We start from the raw sequence: 25,687 nt of genomic DNA on the forward strand, positions 1-25,687 counted from the left end.
AAAAAAAAAAAAAAAAAAAAAAAAAAGAAACTAAACCTGCCAACACCTTAATCTTGGACTTCTAGCTTCCGGAACTGTGATAAAATAAATTTCTGTTGTTTGAGTGAAAAAAAAAAAAAAAAGACTGAGCCAAGGTGGCTTCACTATTGAATTCTTCCAATTTTTCAAAAAACAAATACCAACCTTTCAAAAACTTCCTCCCAAAAAAAGGGTAATTCACAACTCATTCTGTGAGACCAGTGTTGCTCTGATACCAAAACCAGACAGAGATTTCTTAAGAAAGTAAAACTGCAGACCCAAATTCCTTACAAACTAGAAGAAAAATACTAAACAAAATACTGGGAAACATGTTCTAACATCTACCAAAAAATTATATACCATGACCAAGTGGTATTTCTCCCAGAAATGTAAGATTAGTTTAACTTCCAAAATCCAGTCAATTAATTCAATATACCCTTACTAAAAGAATAAAAAACAAAAACCATATAAGTCAACTCAAAGGCAAAAAATGCATTTGACAAAAACCAACATCCTTTTATGATAAAAATACTCAGTTAGGAATAGATGGTAATTTCATCAATCTATTAAATTACATCTATGAAAAACCTACAGTAAATATCATACTAGATGATAAAAGACTGAATGCATTTTCCCCCAAGGTCAGTAACAAGAAGAGGCTATCCACTCTTGCCACTGCTACTTAATATTGTATAGTAGGTTCTAGTTAAGATTGTTGGAAAAGAAAAAGAAATAAAAGACCTGCAGCTTGAAAAGGAAACAGTAAACCTTTTGTTATTTGCAGAGGAAGATCTTGTATATAGAAAATCCTAAAGAATCCAAAAACCAAAAACAATAACAAAAATACTGCAATTAATAAACATGTTCAAAATGGTTTCAAAGTACCAGATCAATTTTCAAGTCAATATTCTATACATAAGAAATGAACATTCTAAAAATGAAATTAAGAAAACAATTCCATTAAAAATATCATAAAAATAATATTGGGTATACATTTAATAGGAAAAAGGCAAGACTTGTATATTGAAAACTATAAAACATTGAAAAAAAAAGTTAAGATATTAATACATGGAAAAACATTCCATGGCTTGGCAGATTTAATACTGTTAAGAGGGTAATACTCCGGGGCACTTGGGTGGCTTAGTCGGTTAAGCGTCTGACTTTCGCTTAGGTCATGATCTCGCGGTTCATGGGTTTGAGCCCCGCGTCGGGCTCTGTGCTGACTGCCAGCTCAGAGCCTGGAGCCTGTTTCAGTCTGTGACTCCCTCTCTCTCTGACCCTCCCCTGCTCACGCTGTCTCTCTCTCCTAGAAATAAATAAAACATTTAAAAAAAAAAAAAAGAGGGGAATACTCCCCAAAATGATTTATAGATTCAATGTAATGCCTATCAAAATTCCAGTTGCCTTTGTGCAGAAATTGACAGCTGATTCTAAATTTCATATTAAACTACAAAGGCCTGGGCGCCTGGGTGGCTCAGTCAGTTAAGCATCCAACTTTGGCTCTGGTCATGATCTCAAGATTCATGGGTTCGAACCCTGCGCCAGGCTCTGTGCTGACAGCTCGGACCCTGGAGCCTGCTTTGGATTCTGTGTCTCCCTTGCTCTCTGTCCCTCCACTGCTTATGCTCTGTCTGTGTGTGTGTGTCTCTCTCTAAAATAAATAAGCATTAAAAAAATTTTTAATAAAACAAAATAAGAAATAAACTACAAGGACCCAAAATAAGCATAAAAAAAATTAAGTAAGATAATAAAGTTCAAGAGTTGAAGTACCACTCTTCCCAATTTCAAAATTTACAGCAAAGCCAAAATAATAAAGACAGAACAGTATTACCACAGGCTTAGACATATAAATCAATGGAATAGAATTATGAGTACAGAATTAAACCCATACATCTATCATGAACCAATTTTCTTTTTTTTTTTAAGTATTTAATTTTAAAAGAGACAGAGACAAAGTGCAAGCAGGAGAGGGGCAGACAGAGAGGGAAACAGAATCCAAAGCAGACTCCAGGCTCTGAGCTGTCAGCACAGAGCCCTATAATGGGCTTGATCTCACAAACTGTGAGGTCATGACCGGAGCTGAAATCAGATGCTTAACCAACTGAGCCATCCAGGCACCCTGTGAACCGATTTTCAACAAGAATGACAAGACCACTTGCTGGAGAAAGAACAGTCTTCCTAGCGAATGGGTGTTGGGACAACTCAATAGCAACATTAAAAGAATAGTGTTGGACCCCTACCTCTCACCATGTAAAAAAAAAAGTAATCAAAATGGATTATAACTAAATGTAAGACATATACCTATAAAACTCTTAGACAAAAACATACAAATAGATCTTTCTGATCTTGGGTTAGGTATTGCTTTCTTAGATATGACTCCAAAAGCACAAGCAACAACAGAACAAAGAAAATGAATTTAAAACTTCTTTGCTACAAACACCACCATCAAAAGGCTAAAAAAAAAAAAAAAAAAACCTCATAGATTGGGAGAAAATATTTGCAAATCCTTTATTAGCTAAAAGATTTGTATCTAGAATAAAGAACTCTTAGAACTCAAAACAAGAATATAAAAAAGCAGGGTACCTGGGTGGCTCAGTTGCTTATGCACCCAATTCCTGATTTTGGCTCAGGCCATGATCTCACCGTTCATAAGTTCAAGCCCCTCATGGGCTCTCCACTGACAGTACAAGTCCTGCTTGGGATTCTCTCTCCCCTTCTCTCTCTGCCCCTCCCTGGCTTGTGCATGCATGCACTCCCTCTCCTCTCTCTCTTTCTCTGTCTCTCTCTTTCTCTCCCAGCTTGCGCATGTGTGCACTCCCTCCCTCCCCCTTTCTCAAAATAAATAAACTAAGGGAAACCTGGGTGGCTTAGTCGGTTGAGCATCCAACTTGGGCTCAGGTCATTATCTCATGGTTTGTGGGTGCTAGCCCCATGTCAGGCTCTATGCTGACAGCTCAGAGCCTGAAGCCTGCTTCAGATTCTGTGTCTCCTTCTCTCTCTGCCTCTGCCCTGCTCGCACTCTGTCTCTCTCTCTCTCAAAAATAAATGAATGTTAAAAAAAATTTTTTTAATAAACTTAAAAAAATAGAATATTAAAAAGACACATAAAAATCAGAATCCACAAAATAATAATACAGAAACAAAGACATTTAAAAACTGGACAGAAGACATGACTACATATTTCTCCAAAAAAATATATAAATAACCAGTGCACATAAAATTATACTCAAGATCATTAAATAGCAAGGAAAGACAAATCCTCAACCACAATGACAAAACTCTTTCCCTACACTAGAATGGATGTAATGAAAGGGCAAAATAATAAAAGTGTTGGCAAAGATATAGAGAAATTTCACGCACTGCTAGGAGAATTTTAAATGGTGCAGCAACACTGGAAAACAACCTGGTAGTTCTTCAAAAGGTGAAATATAGAATTATCATATGATCCAACAATTTCTAGTATATCCAAAAGAAATGAAAAGATAGACTCATACAAAAGCTTGTTCCTGAACATTAACTGCAGCATTATTCATATTAAACAAAAAGTTTAAACTCAAACGTCCATCGACTGATGAGTGGATAAATAAAATGTGGTATATCCACAACAGACTATTAATTGGCAATAAAAAGAAATTAAATAGTGATACATGCTACAACATGGATGAACTTTTAAAACATGCTAAATGAGGGGCGCGTGGGTGGCTCAGTCGGTTAAGTGTCCAACTTCAGCTCGGGTCATGGGTTGGAGCCTCTTTTCGGGTTCTGTGTTGACAGCTCAGAGGCTGGAGCATGCTTTGTATTCTGTACCTCTTTCTCTTTACTCCTCCCCTGCTCGTGCTCTGACTCTCTACCCCTCTCAAAAAATAAATAAATAAATAAATAATAAAAAAATAAAACATTATGGTAAGGGAAAGAAGTTAGTCATAAAAGACTGTATATTATATAATTCTGCTGATATGAAATGTCCAGGATAGGCAAATCCATACAGACTTTACAAGGAGATCAGAGGTTGTTTAGGATTGGGTTCGCAGATTGGGGGAACAATGGAGAGTTACTAATGAATACAAAAGTCTTTCAAAATTAGATTGTGGTGATGGTTGCAGAACCTTGTGAATATATCAAAAAAACCCCAATAAATTATACACTTTATTTTTTATTTTTATTTTTTAAATGTTTTATTTATTTCTAGGAGAGAGAGAGACAGCGTGAACAGGGGAGGGTCAGACAGAGAGGGAGTCACAGACTGAAACAGGCTCCAGGCTCTGAGCTGGCAGTCAGCACAGAGCCCGACGTGGGGCTCGAACCCACGAACCGCGAGATCATGACCTAAGCGAAAGTCGGAAGCTTAACCAACTAAGCCACCCAGGCACCCCAAATTATACACTTTAAATGGGTGAATTGTATAGCATATGAATTGCATCTCAATAAAGCTATGGGGGAAAAAGAAAACCCTTTTATTCCTCACAATGTTGTAATGTTTATAAATAAAACAAGTCTGTATAGAAAAAAGAAAAATCATACATTTAGTAATAATTTATATAAAACATTCTTACCTCCAGTGCTTATTTCTACCTCTGTAGAATCTCTTTCCAAACTCCCCGCACTGCTAACAATATTCATTAAATGGATTGCAGTCCAAGCAAAAGGCATGCGATATTTCCCAAGTCTTTGACAAAATTGATCAGCTTGACTTTTCAGCTTCTCCAATTTTTCCTTATTCTGCAAAACAAAACTTTATACATTATATGATTATGCTCGAAAGAGATGAATTAAAACCTACTACATAATATATAAAAAGACAGTTTAAGAATTCTCAATTCTCAACAAAGATAGAAGAATAATCTATATCTTTCATAGATCAATTAACACTGTATTATCTTAACCACTGAATAATTTTAACCCATTCTATAAATGTTTGTGTGGAGTAAGTCTTACAAAGTTATTTTCGTGATTATCTCATTTTGATAGGAAAGAAAGTAGAGCAAGTGTCAAATGTTTACGTATCACAAGTACTATTTTATGAAAAGAAACATTAACATGTTCAAGTCAGCAACTGCTAACTACAAAATATTCTAGGTTAAACTTATTAAATTTTATTACTCTGAAAAAGATAGAAGCAGTTGAGCCATTTTGAAATAATCCTTAACTTATGGCAAGAGGAGTGAGGTAAGGTGGGAGTGGGGGCACAAATAGGCTAATAATGTATAAAACCAGAATTGTAATAAAAACAGCAAAGAAAGTATTAGAAAAAGACTAAATCCTAGAAACAGACTGATGGTCCAAATAGTATGTGCCCAGGGGCGCCTGGGTGGCTTAGTTTGTTAAGCGTCCGACTTTCACTTAGGTCATGATCTCGTGGTTCATGGGTTCAAGCCCCGCATCGGGCTCTGTGCTGACTGCCAGCTCAGAGCCTGCAGCCTGTTTCAGTCTGTGACTCCCTCTCTCTCTGACCCTCCCCTGTTCACGCTGTCTCTCTCTCTCTCTCTCTCTCTCTTAGAAATAAATAAGACATAAAAAAAAAAAAAAATAGTATGTGCCCATATGGAAGATATTCTGAAGCTGTCCAACTTTTAGGCTATCCATAAAGCAAACACTAAGGTGGCCTGCCATAGCCAACTAATGGTCCAAGAGTAAAAACCTACACCAAATATCTTACATACTCTTTCCATATAAAATGCTGTCAAGGTATACTCTAATGATAGAGTCCTATCTTGAGAGTCAGGCCTGGGAAAAGACAGAAGGATAACTAAATGTTAGCACTGTTTACTGCTGTCTATATTATACCTCTAAAATAGGTTATTGCTTTAAAAGTCTAGATATCAAGTATACTTGATTCTATCAGCTTACATAAATATGTGATAAACTGCTATTATGAACTCCATACAACAGCAAATTTATTTATTTATTTTTTTTTTACAAATAGTTTATTGTCAAATTAGTTTCTACATAACACTCAGTGCTCATCCCCAAAGTGCCCTCCTTCATGCCCATCCCCCCCACCCCCCCACATCCATCAGTCCTCAGTTTTTGTCAGCATTCAAGAGTCTCTCATGGTTTGCCTCTCTCCCTTTCCCCCACCATTTCCGCCCTTCTTCTCCCCCTTGGTCCTCCGTCAAGTTCCTCCTAATCCTCCTATACGTGCAAACATATGGTATTTGTCCTTCTCTGCCTGACTTATTTCGCTCAGCATAACACCCTCAAGGTCCATCCATGTTGCTACACATGGCCAGATTTCATTGTTTCTCATTGCCATGTAGTATTCCATGGTATAGATAAACCACATCTTCTTGATCCATTCGTCTGTTGATGGACACTTAGGCTCTTTCCATGTTTTAGCTATCATACAACAGCAAATTTAATTTAAAAAATGACAACGTGGGAAAAGTTATAGAATACTTTAACCTTAATCTCAACCAGCTAGCCAGGGATGGGAAAAGAGTATCATGTACTCAGGTCTGCCTATATTATCAGAAAAAGCTTAGTTATTGTTCTGAATTTCACAAAAATACAAAGCAAAATATATTCTAGACTTTGGTAACTAGGAGTATTCCTCAAGGATACTCTCCTGGCTGTTTCAACTATTAAATCATGTGTTCAAAGATCTAAGATCATCTGTTTTTCTTATAGCTATCTCAGGGTATCTGAAATTTGGTACCAACTTTATATCATTGCTTTTGCTTTTTATGTGTATCCAAATTCTAGAAATCTGTCATCTGATGGCAAAACAGAGATAGTATTTTCTGTTTATACCATATTCCTTAATTATCTGCAGCATTCCTTAATTATCAGCAGTTAGAGCCCCAGAGTACTTCTATCTTACTATAAAAAAATGTACTATATGGGGTACCTGGGTGGCTCATTTGGTTAAGCTTCTGACTCTTGATTTCAGCTCAGGTCATGATCCCACAGTTCATAGGATTGAGCCCTACATCAGGTTCTAGGCTGACAGCTCAGAATCTGCTTGGGATTCTGTCTCTCTCCCTCTCTCTCTCTACTCCTCCCCTACTCATGTGCAAGTGCTTTCTCTCTCTCTCAAAATAAATAAACTTTTAAAAAACTTTTACTATCATTAACTCTATTTTACAAAAAATCACTAGTTTTGAAAAATTTAATTACTTAGGAATTAAATGAAATTAACTTAGCTCTCTCCAAGGGAAAAAATGCAAGGAGCCACCTAGTTTGGGGGTAAGGAAGATTTTATAGAATGACACAGTATATGACAAAAGCTAAGTGACAAAAGAAAGAAATAAAGAAATTAAGCAGGTAGGCCAGTAGAACATAATGCATTAGTAGTGAAATTCTTTAATATGCTTCATAATTCTCCTAAATAATAATTTGGGAAATGAGAAGTTGTTTAGTGTTGGGTTCAGAGATTGGGGGAGAATTTGGAGGGACTATATGACTATACAGGTGGGGAAAATGAGAGGCATGATACTCTACCTTTGTGGCATCTGCTTCTTTAAAAATCATATATGGTTCTGCACATTCTCCAATGTCACCTTGTTGTAGGACTTTTTCTAACTGTCAAAGAATAAAAAAGTAAAGACTAATTAAGCTTGAAAAAAAATCAGACTGGTATGCAAGGATGGTTTAACATTAAAAAAATTAACGCAATACACCACATTAACAGCATAATGGAAGAAAAACCACAATCATCTCAATTGATACACAAAAATAACTGGGCAAAATTCAATACACTTCCATGCGAGGAACATTCACCAAACTAAGAATACAAGAAACCTACCTCAACATAATAAAGACCATATATGAAAACACCGCAGCTAACATCATATTCAATGGTGAAAGACTGAAAGTTTTCCTCTAACATGAGGAACAAGATAAGGATGCTCACTTTTACCAATTGTATTCAAAAAAGGACTGGAAGTCTGAGCTAAAGCAATAAGGCAAGCAAAAAAAGCAAAAAAAAAAAAGAGTCCAAATTTGAAAGGCAAAAGTAAATTATCTATTTGCAGACATGTTCTTTTGTTCAGAAAACCTGTTTAGTACACACACACAGACACACCCCCCCCCCATGGTTAAAACTAATAAATAATTCAGCAGAGCTGCAGGATACAAAAATCAACATTCAAAAATCAATTGTATTTTTATACACTAATAATAAATAATTTGATAAAAAAATTAAGAAAACAATTTCACTTACAATATCAGAAAGAAAAAAATAAAGGTATTCCCCACTTTTGGAAAGCTCACATTATGCCACTCTGATTTTACAAAAGACCTACATTAGTACCTGTTTTTGCTACCTGAAAGAAATCTGAAGATGATTTTCACTTTTACAAAAAAAGGGGAAAGTGAAAATAACATTCAGCATTTGCTTTGCCGTTGCCAGCTATACAGGCAGCACACACCCTGAGCAACAAGAGTGGCACTGCCAAACTCCTTCCCTGGGAATTACACTTAGCATCTCAGCATCAAACCACCAGAGTTCTGAGCATCTTTGAGCTATCTCAATTTACTCTGTGCATCTGTTGGCAAGATATGTCCAAAGGTATCATGAAAGACTGAAAGAGGTTATTTTTGGGGTCTAAGAACACTCAAAAATTTTCCATATAAGTTAATGGTAATTGCTTTATCACTTTATAAAATTTCAGCTTACAAAAGTTTCATCAAAGCCCTCTTCTTTCAGATAGCAAGGAAACATATACTGAAAAATTAACTTAACCAAAAGGGTGAATGATCTGTAATCTGATAACCATGGGTCATTGGTAAAAGAAATTAAAGAACACACAAATAAATGGAAAGATACCCCATGTTCATGAATTGGAAGAGATTTAATTAACATTAAGATGTCAATTCTATGCAAAGCAATCTATAGATTTAATGCAATGCCTATCAAAATCCCAAAGATTTTTGTTTGTAAACACAGTAAAATTCATCCTAACATTCATGTGAAATTTCAAAGAACCCCGAACAATCAAAACAAACCTTTAAAAAAGGAACTAAGTTGTAAGTCTCATACTTCTAGACTTCAAAACAATACAAAGCTACAGTAATTTAAAAAAAAAAAAAAACAAAAACCTGATACTAGCGCAAAGACATACATATAGATGAATGGAACAGAATCCAGTCCAAAAATAAACCCTCATATATATGGTTAAATAATATTTTTTGAACATTTATTTAGTTATTGAGAGAAAGAGGCAGCATGCATAGGGTAGGTCCCAAGGAAGTGGGAGAGAGAGAATCTTAAGCAGGTCCATGCTCAGTGTGGAGCCCAAAGCGGGGGCTCAGTCACCTGAAGTGAAATCAAGAGTTGAATGTTTAACCATGAGTCACCCAGGAGCCCCTGGCTAAATGAATTTTAACAAGACTGCCAACACCTTTCAATGGGGAAAGGGCAATCTTTTCAACAAATGGTGTTTAAAAAACCATATATCCAAATGCAAAAGAATAAATGGTGTTTAAAAAACCATATATCCCCAGGGCACCGGGGTAGCTCAGTTGGTTAAGCATCTGACTTCGGCTCAGGTTATAATTTCATGGCTCATGAGTTCAAGCCCCTCGTTGGGCTCCGTTCTGACAGCTCGGAGCCTGGAGCCTGCTTCAGATTCTGTGTCTCCCTCTCTCTCTGCCCCTCCCCAGCTTGTGCTCTGACTGTCTTTCTATCAAAACTAAACATTACTAAACATTAAAAAAAAAATTTTAACCACATATACAAATGCAAATAATAAAGTTAAGTCCTTACCCTCTATCATATACAGTCATTAACACAAAATGGATCAACACCCTAAATATAGACCTAAAATTATATAATTCTTTTTTTTTTAATGTTTTATTTATTTCTGAGAGAGAGAGAGAGAGAGAGAGAGAGAGAGAGAGACAGTGTGAGCAGGGGAGGGTCAGAGAGAGAGGGAGACACAGAATGTGAAGCAGACTCCAGGCTCTGAGCTTGCTGTCAGCACAGAGCCCGACGCGGGGCTCAAACCCACGAACCATGAGATCATGACCTGAGCCGAAGTTGGTCGCTTAACCGAATGAGCCATTCAGGCGCCCCTAAAATTATGTAATTCTTAACAGAAAAAAAAATCTTCATGACACTGGATTTGGCAATGTTTTCTTGGATTTGACATAGAAAAACACAGGCAACAAAAGCAAAAATACAGAAATTGGACATTAAAACTTAAAACTTTCGTGCATCACAGACACAACTAGCAGGGTGAAAAGGCAACAAATTAAAAAAATATATACAAATAATGTACCTAATAAGGAGTTAATATCCAGAATAATTTGTTTTTAAAGTCTTACAACTCAACAACAAAACAAATACAGTAAAACCTTGGTTTGCAAGCATAATTTGTTCTGGAAATATCAAATCACTCCAAATATATGAGAGGAAAAGACCTAAAAACATGAAGGGATATACCATGTCCATTGATTGGAAAACTCAATAACTTAAAGATGTCAGCTTTCTCAAAATGATCTACATATTTAATGCAAGGCCAGTCATCATCTCGGCAAGTTCTTTCTTGAGAGAAAGAGAATATGCCTATACTGAGGGGCTGGAGAGACTGGCAAGCAAAAATTTACACAAAATGTAAAAAGTCAAGTTGGAAAAAAATACACTATTCATTATAAAGCTACAATAATTAAAAAGGTGTAGTACTAGTGCCAAGAAAATACAAATAGATCAGTGGAACCAAAAAAGGCTCTAGGAGCACCTAGGTGACTTTCCTATGGAGGACTCTCACAGACATTATACTGAATGAAAGAGGTCAGGCACAAAAGACTCATTGTTATGATTCCTTTCATCTGAACCTCAAGAAGAAGAAAAGATAACAATGGTGACAGAAGTTGGAATACTAGTTCTCTGGAAGGGCAGGGGTAGTCACTAGAAACAGAAACACAAGAACCTTCCAGAGTAATAAAGTAATGGAAATATTCTATGACAAGCTCAGGAGTGGTTACACAGACAAACACACATGGAAGAATTCATCAAGCTGTTTACTCCAGATTTGTAAAGATCTCATTATACATATTTTATATCTCAATTTTCTAAAAAACTGATAAATATCAAGTATGACTTGCTGGAACTCTTACTCACTGCTGGTGGGAATGCAACTGTCACAGAGACTGAAAGCCTTTATTTGATAGCATCTACCAAAGCTGAGATGCAAAAACTCTGTGACTTAGCAATTCTACTTTCAAGAATAAACTAAATACAAATGTATACATATGTCTATCCTCATGGAATGCAAATATTTACAGAATTACTGATAAAACCCACAAAATTAAATTAACCAAAATGTCTATCATCAGTAAAATGAATTATGACATATTCATATAATACTAAAAAGCAATGTAAATGAATTTTTTTTATTTTTAATGTTTGCTTATTTCTGAAAGAGAGAAAGGCAGAGACAGAGCATGAGCATAGCAGGGGAGAGACACAGAGAGAGAGGGAGACACAGAATCTGAAGCAGGCTCCAGGCTCTGAGATGTCAGCAGAGTGCCCGACATGGGGCTCAAACCTGTGAACTTCGAGATCATTACCTGAACCAAAGCCGGACGCTTAACCAACTGAGCCACTCAGGAGCCCCAGCAATGTAAATGAATTTTAAAACTGCTGCATACAGCAGTATAGATTAATCACACAATCATGTAGCAAGTCACAAAATATATATAATGTTGGATCCTATTAACATAGTGTTCAAAAACAAGAAAAAAACTGGGGAGAAAAAAACAAAGGATCAGTGAATGGTACACGTACAGTTTCTGGGATTCTAGTAACATTTTGTTTCTTAATCTGGGTGGGTGGTAACATAATGTATTTATTTGGGGATAATTCGTTAAACCATGTATTTATGACTTTTACATCTTTTCTATTATTATGTCACACCTCAATAAAAATTTTATTAAATTAAACTTATTTTGTTCATCACCTTATTGTAACCCACGTTTCTCTTTATCTATTTGTGGGTTTCTTTCAAAGAGCTTTGTTTCTGTTCTCAAAAATGTCAGTCTTCCATAAACAATAACCCAAGCATAACATTATCCCTTCACATATTTACCAGAAAGTATACTAATAAACAGGACACAAAAATGAGCAAGCAAATCATAATCCTGGCTGAGAATTCCTGTATCTCAGACAAAGATAGACTGCACTTAATAGCTCCAATTCTTCACCTTTCCTTTACCACTGCCCCCCCCCCCCACTGCTACCTAACACTGGAATTCCTCTGAATAAAGACCCCAAGTATATATCCCAACTCCTTGATTTTGTGTTCTGTCATATGATTGTCTTGGCCAACCCAACGTTAGCTGGTGTGATGCAACCAATGGCTTGAAAAGTGCCTGTGCAGGGGGTCTGCTCTTCGGCACATCTGCAATTACCAGGACAATAAGCCAAGTTAGCCTGCTAGAAAAGAGACATACAAAGAAGTACAGCTCCAGCTGAATCAAATAACCCCCAATGAACCAAAAATCAGTCTCAGGAACACAGCACCTCAGGGAGAGTACAGCCAAGATCAACTGACCACCAGACAACTCAGATGCATGACCTAAACAAACGCTTGTTGTCACATGCCACTGGGATTTTCTCCTTCTTTTCTTGTATAGCAGTAGCTCATCAATACACAGATCAATGGCATTCCAATTTAACAAAACCTCCTGAATACATTTCCTTTAAATTTTTAATAATATTTTAACTTGTTCATTTGTTTTGAAATAACAGGAAAGTCATGTTCTATGTATATGCATATATCTGTATACATATATACTCTATACAACTGAGATCATACCATACAGTTTTGTGCCAGACTTATTTTTCACTAAATATTATATCACACATACGTTTTTATGTCATTAAAAATTCTTCCAAATGGTGTTTTTATTTGACATAGTATCCCATCATATGACTTTACCATAATTTATCTCCCTATTTACTTATAATGAACATTTACAATGTTTCTTATCCTTAATCCCATCTAAACTGTTCACTGTCAACCAAATCTTGTCATTATATAATCTCATTTTCAAGCAGTGAATATTGGAACCATCAGCTGTTATCTTTCCATCTCATTTCCTTAAATATGTTCTACTTTTATGAAAACATACTATTTTCCCATGTAAAGGTACTTGTATATACACTATTTCTCAATTGAATTAATATCTAGAACTTTACTGAGTTTCTGAAGACCACTCCTGCTAAATCTGTGCTTGTAGCATTCATTGTAGCTAAGAGCTATTTTAAGCTGAATTCAATGGGAATGTGTCGACAAATTAGGACATTATTCCTGTGGGTAAACAGGATTCACTTCATGACAATCCACTCTATAACCTTATAGTAAAATTCATTACCTTTTATGATAATTTTATATAAATAAAGATAAAATGATTAAGGAATATATTTTAAGCTTCTTCCAAATCAAGGTCAAGTTATAGTAAATTATTCCTCAACTTATCTCAACCTAAGCAGCTTCATAATATTCAGATTTTAGAATTTGTAATCCTTACTCAGTTTCTGTTTTATCTTATTTTGTTTATTTCAAGTTTTTTATTTAAATGTCAGTCACTTAATACATAGAGTAATATTAGTTTCAGGAATAGAATTTAGAGACTTATCACTTACATATAATACCCAATGCTTATCACATAAGTGCCCTCCCTAATACCCATCACCCATGTAACCCATTCCTCAGCCCAACTCCCCTCCAGCAACCCTTAGTATATCCTCTAAAGTTAAGTGTTTTATGGTTTGCTTCTTTTTTAATTTTTCCCTGTCTATAATCCTTATTCTTAATTGGATAACACTCAAATCATAATGCTCCATGACCTCAATAATTTAGATATTAGTATTTATATAATTTAGAAACTGAGTGATAACATCATAGTAAGGCTCCTATGATACTCAATTTTATATGCCAACTTGGCTAGGCTATAAATGCCCAGTTATTTGATCAAACCAATTTAGATGTTGCTGTAAAGGTATTTTTTAGAGGTGATAAGCATTTAAATCAGTAGAGTAAGGCCAAATACCCTCTCCAAAATGTGGGTGAGCCTCATCAATCAGATAAAGGCCTTAAGACCAAAGACGGCAGTTTCCCAAAGAAGTAATTTTCAAGACTGCAACACAGAAACCCTGCCTGAGTCTCCAGTCTGCCACCGAATTCAGACTTACCTGAATTCCAGCCTGCCAGTCTCCCCTACACATTTCAAATTTGCCAGCCTCCACAATAGCACAAGCCCATTCCTTAAAATCAAGCAATCTCTTGTGTGTGTGTGTGTGTGTATCTCCACGCTACTGATCTATTTCTCTGGAGAACCCTAACAGAGCTCCCACTCGAAGAAACAACTTAGGTAGCACCTACAGTTTACATGCAATATTGTGTTAAGAAGTTTTAAGACAAAAAAATAAGATAAAATCCTTGCCCTTGAAAACCTTGATATTAATTGGGAGACAAATATACAGACACTACACAAATAACTAATTTATTTAACATTGCTCTTACCTTTATTACAAGAAAAACATCTTGGGAAGGATAAGTAATAGAAAAAATAGCTGATCTTGCCAAAGTGGTAATGGCAGCAGGTGGTACGTGTGGACGTAATAATCCTTTCATCTGCTCAGAATTAAGGTCAAAATAAAAGTTTTCTGAAATCTAAAACAACAAAAAAAAACTCATATACTAAATTTTAAAATCTGTATTTTACAAAAATCAAGCATACTTAGTCTTAAAATATTACAGATATTAGAACATTACACTAACATACAGTTTATCATATATTTTACCGACCAATCTTTACATGTCTAAATCAAAACAAAAAGAAATATACAAAACTATCTGAGAAATATACAAGAAATATATTCTAAAAAATTCTATCCCAAGCTCTTTTGATTAGAAATGTAACCTGTAATAAAGTACACAAAGAAATTATTGAGATTACCTCAAATTGAGAATTAAAAGAATTCAATAAATATTTTAGCAGATTTGATTTAGCAAATATAAGTTCCTGGAGCAGTTCCACAACAGAGATCTATATTATATTGACAGTGTAAGTCACTGAAAGTAGTTTCTACCATATATTAAGCTTAGAATATTAAGTTAAGAAATTCTATATGAATGGCTCCTGGGTGGCTCAGTCACTTGAGCATCCAACTTTGGCTCAGGTCATCATCTCACAGTTCATGGGTTCAAGCCCCACGTCTGGCTTTGCACTGAGAGCGCAGTCTGCTTTGGATTCTGAGTCCCATTCTCTCTGCCCCTCCCCCACTCATGCCATCTTTCTCTCTCTCTCAAAAATAAATAAACATTATTTTAAAAAATGGTGCATAAGATAGCCATCTGAAAGACTAAGTGTAATAAAGATAGAATGGTAAAACTAAAGCAGTATTTAAGATAAAAGATTTCAAGCATATATAAATGATCTTTTCAGCTACTGTGAATTTTTAAATTGCTCAACAGAACTTTGTAATGATTCTAATCCTGTGTACATCATTTGCCTAAAATGCTTTTCATGTATTAACTTTTTCTTAATTTTAAATAAAGTTGCCTCCACTATGTGCTTTTGGAACTCTTTCCATTAAATAAAAACTAGGTATCAAAAAACTATTTTATAGTAAGAAAATATGCTTAACAAGTCTTAATAAATTAAATTTCTATTTTCTTTTCAAAAGATCCATGTTTAGGGGCACCTGTGTGGATAGTAAGTTAAGCATCTGACTCTTGATTTTAGCTCAGATCATGATTTCAGAGTTCATGAGTTCAGGCCCCAAGTCGGGTCCTCTGCTGTCAGCGGGGAGCATGCTTGGAATTCTCTCTCTCTCCCTTTCCCTCTGCCCTGCCCCGCTCATTTTCTCTCTCTCTCAATAAATAAACTTTAAAAAATACAAATAAATAAATAAATAATCCATGTTTTAACAATTCTAAAAAAATTGTTACTTATTCATCTTATAAAACAACTTGAAAACAAGTTTCTGAAACCCAGGATTGTGACTATGTTTAAATCATATAATCTTACCTTTTTCTTTTCCTTGACATCATATAAAGCCAAACTTGCAAAAATAGGTTCAATTTCAATCTCAAACCTTTAAGAAAAAAAGCAATTAGTTTAACTTTTCTACATCTCTGCTATACCATCTATACTACTCATTCCTTCTGAAACACTTTTCCAAGTATATCTTTCAGTCTAACTCAACCACTACCTCCACTAGTTAATCTCATATATTCAATGTAGAAAACTAAGAAAACACATTAAAAATTTCAGAGAAAAACAGGAGCCTACAGAATTCCACCACATGGAGAGAACCAAAATTAACAGTTTCAGTGTCTATCCATCTAGACTATTGTCTATGTAGAACTGTACTTGGTAAATGGATTCTTTTAAATAAGTGTGTCACTGTATATTTAGTAGTCTGCTTTTTCAACTTAATATTTTATGGCTATATTTCCCTGTCATAAATATTAACCTAACCATACTTTTTTTTTTCTAACCATACTTTTTAATGATGGAATACAAATTTTTGCTATATGAATGTCAAAATACAAAACTCAAAATGTATTTTGTAACTGTATGCTTAAATCAAGATGTCTACTTTCACTTCCAAGAACCTGAATTATATACAGTAAACACTTAGTAACTATTTGCTGAATGAAATAATATGTGGGGCACCTGGGAGGCTCAGTCAGTTAAGTATCCAACTCTTGATTTCAACTCAGGTCATGATCTCAAAGTTGTGAGGTCAAGCCTCAACGTGGGGTTCCGCACTGAGCATGGAGCCTGTTTGGGATTCTCTCCCTACCTCTTTTTGTCCCTCCCCTATTAGTGCACGCTCTTTCTCTCTCTCAAAATAAATTAATTAATTAAAAACATTAAAAAAAAAAAAAAGAAATAATATCTAACATGAGTTTAACCAAAACTCTAGAGCAGTGGTTCTCAATAAAGGATGATTCTCCCCCCATTGGGACATTTGGCAATGTCTGGGAGCATTTTAAGTTATCATAACTGCAGGAGTATTACTGATATTTAGTGAGTAGAGAGGCCAGGGATGTGGATAAACATTCTGCACTGTACAGGAGAGCCCCTGACAACAAAGAATTATCCAGACAAAAATGTTAATAGTGCCAAGGTCATAAAAACCCTGTTCTACATTGCCATTTTTTTTTTTTTATGATAAATATCAAAGTCTTTGCAGCAGATAACACATAGTTGCACTGGGTTCAGTTTAATGAAGGGGGATACACAAAGATTTGGATAAGATTTAGGAAAAACAACTAGATAGAGAACAATTCTCTGGGGACAACAATAGCAAGGAGTCATTGCCAATCCAGAACAAAAAGGATACCTTGGAAGTGGTAAAACAAAACTGAGAAAGAACGGGTACATAAGGGCCTTTAAGAGAAACATTGGCCTAGCAGGGAATGAGTAAAAGGAAATAAATACCACTGACTTTACTCTCTTCCACCCTCTGACTTCCTGCTGATGTCTCACTTAACAGAACACAAGCCAGAATCCAAGAGAATAGGAATTCTGGTGCTACTGTCTACATGGCTCAACCTCTTCAAGGCCTACTATACAGACTGAAACACTCGTTACTGTCACTCTTTCTGATTCTGCAACTTCAGTGGGTACTGATATCACACTGGACTTTTAATATGCATCTCTTTATCTATTTATGACCACACAGATATCCTCTTTGGAATTCTTTTTTTTAATTTTTTGTTCGACATTTTCATTTATTTATACTTCTTTATGCACTCTATATAAGGATGCTTTGTCAAGTGAATGCATTAAAAATGTCTTCTCCCTCTGTATGACACAGAAAGAAAAACACAGATATCCAACTGTCCTGTCAATTTATTGAAAAGATTACCTTTCCCAACTGTCTATATAGTTGTCTCCCCTTATCTGCAAAAAATATGTTCTAAGATTCCCATGAGTGCCTGAAACCTTGAAGACAGTACTAAAACCCATATATACTATGTTTTTTCCAATACATACACTATCTGTGATAAAGCACAGGAAGAGATTAACAACAATAACTAATAAAACAGAACAACATACTGTAATAAAAGATACATAAATGTGGTCTCTAAATATCTTATTGTATTATACTCACCCTCCTTTTCCTTACAATGATACGACATGATTAAAAAAAAATCTATGTATGAGATTCATTGAGGTAAATGATGCAGACATTGTGACATAGGGTTATGCTACTATTGATCTTATGATAAGTCAGAAGGATCATCATCTGCATCGGGACTGCAGTTGACCACCGGTAACTGAATACCTGGAGAAGAGGGGGACTACTGTAGTGTCACTTTAACTGTAACTCAAAAATCCACATACAGGGGACACCTAGGTGGCTCAGTCGGTTGAGCGTCCAACTTCGGCTCAGGTCATGATCTCACGGTTCATGGGTTCGAGCCCAGCATTGGGCTCTGTGCTGACAGCTAGCTCAGAGCTTGGAGCTTGTCTTCGGATTCTGTGACTCCCTCTCTCTCTGACCCTCCTCTGCTCACACTGTCTCTATCTCTCTCTCAAAAATAAATAAAACACTTAAAACATTTTTTAAAAATCCACATACAGATCTATTTCTAGCCCTGGTCCACTGGATTATTTTTCTAATTGTGTATCAGTACTATAATGTCTTCATTAGCTTCTGTCTTAGTACCTAATTAGCTTACTGTAGCTTTATAATAAGTATTAACATCTATTTTGTTTTGTAAAGTGCTTTAAAACTGCCCTGCCTCCTTTCAGCTCTTTGTATTTTCATATAAATTTTAGATTCAGATAAAAATAAGCAAAATGAATCAAAGATAAATGTTAACAGCTTATTCAGAAAATCAGTATCCCATTTTGTAATTTAGCACCATAAAATTCATGCACAATAACTTTCTCTATGATATTCTTGGATAGTATTTAAAGATCTCTATTGTCAGTATAACGAACAAAAGTTAAAAGTTTTGAGGCAACAACCAGTGTGCTTCATATTAAGAAAAGCTACTAATGCATGACAATAATATTTTAAATGAGATATATCATTTGATCTTTTTTTTTTTAATGTTTCAAAAGGCTCTTGCATTATACAAAGGGACTACCAAGGTTGTATTTTTTTTCTTTCCTGTTTTTCAATGTATACACCTCATCCACTTAGTATGAAAACTCAAAAAAAGAATTCTATGTTACTCCCATGCAACCAAATATACGTGTGCTTGAGTCTGTCAAAAAACACTATTTAAGCACCAAATACTCAGTGGTTACCAAGCTGCAAAAAAGGCTGTTTTTTTTCTTCACTATTAAGTGCTCATTTATTTGAAATGTTGAGAATTCAAAAAAAATTTTAAGACTAATTTTTATTTATTTAATTTAATTTTTTTAAATGTTTATTTATTTTGAGAGAGAGAGAGAGAGAGAACAAGGGAGGGGCAGAGAGATGGGGACAGAGGATCCAAAGTGGGCTCTAAGCTAACAGCAGCAAGCCCAATGCAGGGCTCAAATTCACAAACCATGAGATCATGACCTGAGGCGAAGTCGGACACTCAACCGACTGAAAGATCCAGGCACCCCTAAAAAAGGAATTTTTTAAAATATTTATTTATTTTGAGATAGCACGAGCAGGGGAGGGGTAGAGAGAATAGGAGGGGGAGAATCCCAAGCAGGCTCTGCTCTGTCAGGGAGGGCCCCACAAAGGATTCGATCTCACAAACCGCGAGATCATGACCTGAGCCAAAATCAAGAGTCAGATGCTTAACCGACTGAGCCACACATGCACCCCTTAAAAGGAAATTTTTAATCACTCAGAGGCCTACTAAAACATACTACTGACAAAATAAGGGTGAGACCCTAAGCCCAAAAGACTGGTGTCTTTATAAAAAGTGAAAGAGACACCAGAGACCTTTCTCTTTTCATGCAGGAACAAAGAAAAGGTCATGTTAGGGAACAAGAAGAAGATGCCCATCTGCAAGCCAGGAAGAGAGCCCTCATCAGAAAACAATCATACCAATATCTTGAACTTCAATTTCCACTCATCAGCACTGTGAAAAAATACATTTCTGTTTTTAAGCCACTCAGTCTATGGTATTTTTTGTTAAGGTAGTCTGAACAAACTAATACAGGTATGAAGTTTCTCTCTGGGGTGATGAATATGTTCCAGAATTAGTCATAATTCTAATTCAGAGTTGTACAACTGTGAATTTACTAAAAGCCACTGATGTTAGACTTCCAGGGAAAATGGTGGAGTAGGAAGAGTCTAAGCTCACCTCCTCCCATAGATAACACCTGCATAGGTGTAAATAACCCAACCCAAAGACTGATAGAACAGATTCTCCACAGATAAATGTAGAGAAAGACCATATCAAAGAAAGGAGGAAGGGCAGAGACAAGGTCAGGAGCTAAATGAACCTGGAGAACTGTCCACAAGAAGGAAGGAAACAGCAGGTACAGAAAGGAGAAAAAACAAGACCCTCACAACAAGCACTCCAGGCACAGGGAACCCACAGGGGGTAGACTAATCCCATTAACATGTGACTCTGAAAATCAGAGAGGCCAGAGTTACCTGCAGACATGCCCTCTGCAATAGCCAAAGCGGTGCCACAGCCTGACAGTGTGCAAGCAGCCCTGATAGGGGCCAACACTAGTGACTCCTACCCTGGGAAGAGGGAAAAATAACCAAACACACAGGTCCCCCTGTGGCCCCAGGAGCGGGCTGGGGGCAGATAGCTGATCTGACTGCAGGCCTTGTCCATCAACAATAGCTTCTCAGGAGACAACACAGGGAAATTGTCTTGCAGTTCAGTGCTGCTACATCTCTGGCAAATGCCTGGCTGACTCAACTTAGGCCCAAGGTGACCCTAGACTCACCCACTAACAACACAGGGACCAAACCCTGTGTGCAAGAGGCAAAGAGAACCAGCACAGATGACAAACTAAAGGCAAAAGTAGCTCAGCCATGACAGGATACCTGAATCATACACAGGAGACCCCCTGAATCAGGGGACACTGGACAATAAAGCATTACAAGACCTCTTTTTTTTTTTTTTTTAATTTATTTCTAGGAGAGAGAGAGAGAGAGAGACAGAGTGAGCAAGGGAGGGTCCGAGAGAGAGGGAGTCACAGACTGAAACAGGCTCCAGGCTCTGAGCTGGCAGTCAGCACAGAGCCCGACGCGGGGCTCGAACCCACGAACCGCGAGATCATGACCTAAGCGAAAGTCAGACGCTTAACCGACTAAGCCACCCAGGCGCCCCTACAAGACCTCTTCTTAAGGCCACTACTTGCAAGAGCAGGAGACGTAGCTGACTTTCCTAACACACAGAAACAGACACAGAGACTTAAACAAAATGAGGAGACAGAGGAATCTGTCACAAATGAAAAAAACAGGACAAAAGAAAGCTAAATAAAACTGAAATAAGTAATAGGACTAACAGAGAATTTAAAGTAATGGTCATAAAGATACTCATGGGACTTGAGAAGGAGTGGAGGACCTCAGTGAGACCCGTAACAAAGAGATAGAAAACATAAAAAAGAACCAATCAGAAATGAAGAACTCAGTAACTAAAATTAAAAATATACTAGATGGAATAAAAAGGAGACTAGAGGAAACAGAAGGAAGGATTAGTGACCTGGAGAACTGAGAAATGGAAAGCAAACAAGCTGAATAGGAGAGAGGGAAAAAAATAATAATAAATGACAATAGACTTAGGGAACTCAGCAACACCATCAAGCATTAATAACATTCGCATTATAGGGATCTCAGAAGAAGAGAGGAAAGGAAGTAGAAAATTTATTTGAAAAAATAATAGCTGAAAACTTCCCAAATCTGGGGAAGGAAACAGAAATATAGATTGAGGAAGCACAGAGAGCCACCAACAAAATCAACCCAAGGAGGTCCACACCAAGACACACTGCGGCAAAAATGTAACCAAGACACATTGTAACTAAAATGGCAAAAAGCAGTGATAAACAGTATTTTAAAAGCAGCAAGAGAAAAGAAAACAGTTACATAGAAGGAAAACCCCATAAGGCTACCAGCCAATTGTTCAGCAAAAACTTTGCAAGCCAAGGGGAATGGCAGGATATATTCAAAGTCCTGAAAGAAAAAAACCTGTAGCCAAAAACACTTTATCCAGCAAGGCTATCATTTAGAACAGAATGAGGGTAAAGAGGTTCCCAGACAAACAACAGTGAAAGGAATTCATAAGCACTAAAGTAACCCTACCAGAAATTTTAAAGGGGATTCTTTGAGAGGAGTAAGAAAAGTAGGAAGCATAAAAGGAGGAAAATTAAGTATATCTCATGATACGAAGAAATGAGTAAAACTCAGTCCAGGGAGTCACAAAATTTAAAAAATGTAAAGCATGATACCTTTTATAAATGTTGGCTGGGGATGGTAAAGAATGGGTTCAAACTAAAGCAACCATCAACTTAATATAGACTGTTTATGCATAAGATGTCATACACAAACTTAATTGTAACCACAAATCAAAAACCAGTAATAGATACGCAAAAAATAAAGAGCTAGGGATCCAAGTATATCACTAAAGAAACCCAGCAAGTCATGAGAGAAGTGGGCAAGAGAAAAAAGTTAGAGACTATAATGCTAAGTGAAATAATTCAGTGAAAGACAGAACCCATATGATTTCATTCATATGTGAAATTTAAAACACAACACAAACAAACAAACCAGAGAGAAGGAGAGAGAGAGAGAAACCAGAAACCAGGTTCTTAACTACAGAGGACAAACAGAATACTACCAGAGGGAAGGTAGGCAGGGAAAGAGGATGGGTGAAATAGGGGAAGGAGTAAAACCAGAAAATAATATAATACCATATGTGAATTATATTGGAATTAAAATTTTTTAAATAAAAACAAATAAATAAACCACTGACTTTAATAGGGTAGATTTTACATGGAAATTATACCATAATAAGGCTATCAAAAAAACAAAAACAAAAAAGTATTAAAAGAATTGATATCAGCTATCCTGATATTCAAAAGACAAAATGCTAAAGCTCTAACAGATTTCTAAATAAATCTAAGTAAATATATAATGCCTTAGCTTTCAAAGGAAGAAAACTGCTCAAGATATCCAAAGAAGTGGTCTGTCCCTATTACCACTTTTAGGAAGTTCTATGTATAAAACTTCCTTTTTCATAAGCTAGAACTAATAACTAACTATAATAATAACATGATATAATGAAAAGAGCATAGAGATTTTTTTTTGGTTTTTTGTTTTGTTTTTTTTTTTCAGTTACTGGGTGCAAAACAGTGAGCATGCCAGCCAGTTCACTTAACAAATGCTTCTGAATCTTGGTTTCCTCATTTGTAAATAAAGGAAATGATATCTACCTTATAGAATTACACTGAAAACAGGGTGAATTAAAATAGAAATTAAAATAAAACAAAGCACTTTGTGAAGAATATAAATTCAAGACGTTATCATTTTGATGATGTTAGTTCAGAAGTCATTTAACTTCTTTACATAAAGAAAAATATATATACTTCAAAATCTTCAAAAAACCCACAAAGCCTACCATGTAACAAATATATAATCAAGTCTTTAAGGGAAAAGATACTTTGTGCCTTTATATTCCCCAAATCAAGTACAGTGTCTGGTAAACACAAGAAATTTAGCATATTATTTTTCAATTTTAAGACTAATTATATAGCTGTGACAAACAGTCATCTTCGCCAATGAGTCAAAAATGTTCTTAAGCTCACCTTCATACACAGGTTTTTTTTTTTAAATTTTTTTTTAACAAATAGTTTATTGTCAAATTGGTTTCCATATAACACCCAGTGCTCATCCCCACAAGTGTCCTCCTCCATGCCCATCCCCTCCCCTCCCCTCCCCCCCCCACATCCATCAGTCCTCAGTTTGTTTCTCAGCATTCAAGAGACTCTCATGGTTTGCCTCTCTCCCTTTCCCCCACCATTTCTCCCCTTCTTCTCCCCCATGGTCCTCAGTTAAGTTCCTCCTAATCCTCCTATATGTGCAAACATATGATATTTGTCCTTTTCTGCCTGACTTATTTTGCTAAGCATAACACCCTCAAGGTCCATCCATGTTGCTACACATGGCCAGATTTCATTCTTTCTCATTGCCACGTAGTATTCCATGGGATAGATAAACCACATCTTCTTGATCCATTCGTCCGTTGATGGACACTTAGGCTCTTTCCATGTTTTAGCTATTGTTGAGAGTGCTGCTCTTCATACACAGTTTTAAAGCTTAGTAGCATTTAAAATTATGTAGAGAAAAACAATACTTCTCAAAAGGACACAAATACAAGCATAAAATCTACTACGATTTTGTGATACAAATACTCAAAGCATTATTTGAAAAATAAAAGCTATACAGTAAACAAAATAAATACTCACTTGAGGGATAAACATTTTACAAGAAGTCTTTGACCAAAATGTTCTTTGGGCACATCAGGAACACTAAGTCGTTCTATTGGCTCTTCCTACAAATTGATAAGCAATACTAAAATGAACATTCGTCATATGTCAACCCTTTATAATTTTCTAATAACTTATTTTATTAATCTGATACGTTTAGTCTTCACAACTGAGCACAAAAAGTAAGAACCAATTTACCCTCAAACAGAAATCATTAGATCCTAAATGTGCTCAGTTAACATAAAGTATATTAAGTTATATATTAAGCATAATATATAATATATATTTCATTTACTAAAATTTATACCTATGCTTCAGGTAAGTTTTATTCCCTATATTATTAGAATATTTTATGCGATACTCCCAAAATATCTATCTTAACAATCATCTGCTTCTTTATACACAAATATCTATACCTCATCTGGTGACGGGTGCAGTGCAAAGAGCTCCTTGTGACGGTTTGATTTCCTTTGGTCATCATTCTGACGGTCTATTTCTTCATTGGGTGTTCGATCAAGTAAATTAGGAAGCAAAGCATCAGGAAGTGAATTTTTCAAGTCAAAAATACTGCAGGCCCAGCTACCCCTTGGAGTATCATCTATTGACATTGAACGTCTTTTGAGATCATCCTGTCATGCAACACATTAAATATAAATATGTTACTTAAGAAATTAAAAAATAAACTGCTTTAAAAAATTTCTTGTAATCATTTAAAAATAAAAGTATTACTTGTTCATCCTGGTAGTTGTTGCCATCCGGAGCTTCATCAGATTCAAAGACCTGTTTGGGCAAACCTTTTTGCCTTTCTTTCTGTTTATCTAATGTATTAGGGTTAAATCCTGTTCCCAGTTTATGATATCTATTCAAAATAAAATAGTTAAATACATATCAGATTTTGGAAATGTTTCATTTTCAACATATTGTAATAAGCCCACTATTCTCTGTATTATTTCTTTACATCAATAAGGATACATCCCAGCAGTTTTGATTGTGTGAAACATTTAACCAGAGTAATTGATTAGGAAGACTTCTATTCACAATTCCTTTACTCCAACTAGAGAACAGAGACATTATGAGATTCCAGAAGTAAATCATATTGTCCTCCTTTCCACAGCAACCATGAATATATAACTTAAGTTGTACTTACAATTCAGAGATTTTTTTTTCAATAAAAAGAAGAGGAGGAGAAGCCAGGTTAAAGAATAAAATGACAGAGTTGAAAATATATATACATTCATAACAATGTAAATTTTTCACAGGCAGAAAACTATAAAGCCACAAAAAAGTTCCTATATCTCATTATGTA

The 25,687-nt window shown here is 35.7% G+C and overlaps 1 protein-coding gene across 6 annotated transcripts in view; it reads right to left on the reverse strand.

Annotated features, from left to right (window-relative positions):
* The window catches only part of DOCK7 (dedicator of cytokinesis 7), a 220,793-nt gene that overhangs the window by 149,809 nt on the left and 45,297 nt on the right, over positions 1-25,687 (reverse strand). For all 6 annotated transcript variants that reach the window (XM_039255290.1, XM_039255289.1, XM_039255288.1 and 3 more), the window contains exons 5-11: positions 25,111-25,240; positions 24,798-25,010; positions 24,361-24,446; positions 15,997-16,063; positions 14,487-14,636; positions 7,459-7,539; positions 4,572-4,737 (exon numbers count right to left, since the gene is read on the reverse strand). In XM_039255290.1, the coding sequence (XP_039111221.1) occupies positions 4,572-4,737; positions 7,459-7,539; positions 14,487-14,636; positions 15,997-16,063; positions 24,361-24,446; positions 24,798-25,010; positions 25,111-25,240 (893 nt within the window). The remainder of the gene's footprint in view (positions 1-4,571; positions 4,738-7,458; positions 7,540-14,486; positions 14,637-15,996; positions 16,064-24,360; positions 24,447-24,797; positions 25,011-25,110; positions 25,241-25,687) is intronic.

This window comes from Hyaena hyaena, unplaced genomic scaffold (genome assembly GCF_003009895.1).
Source record: "Hyaena hyaena isolate Hyena2069 unplaced genomic scaffold, ASM300989v1 scaffold_521, whole genome shotgun sequence".
Taxonomy (NCBI): Eukaryota; Metazoa; Chordata; class Mammalia; order Carnivora; family Hyaenidae; genus Hyaena; species Hyaena hyaena.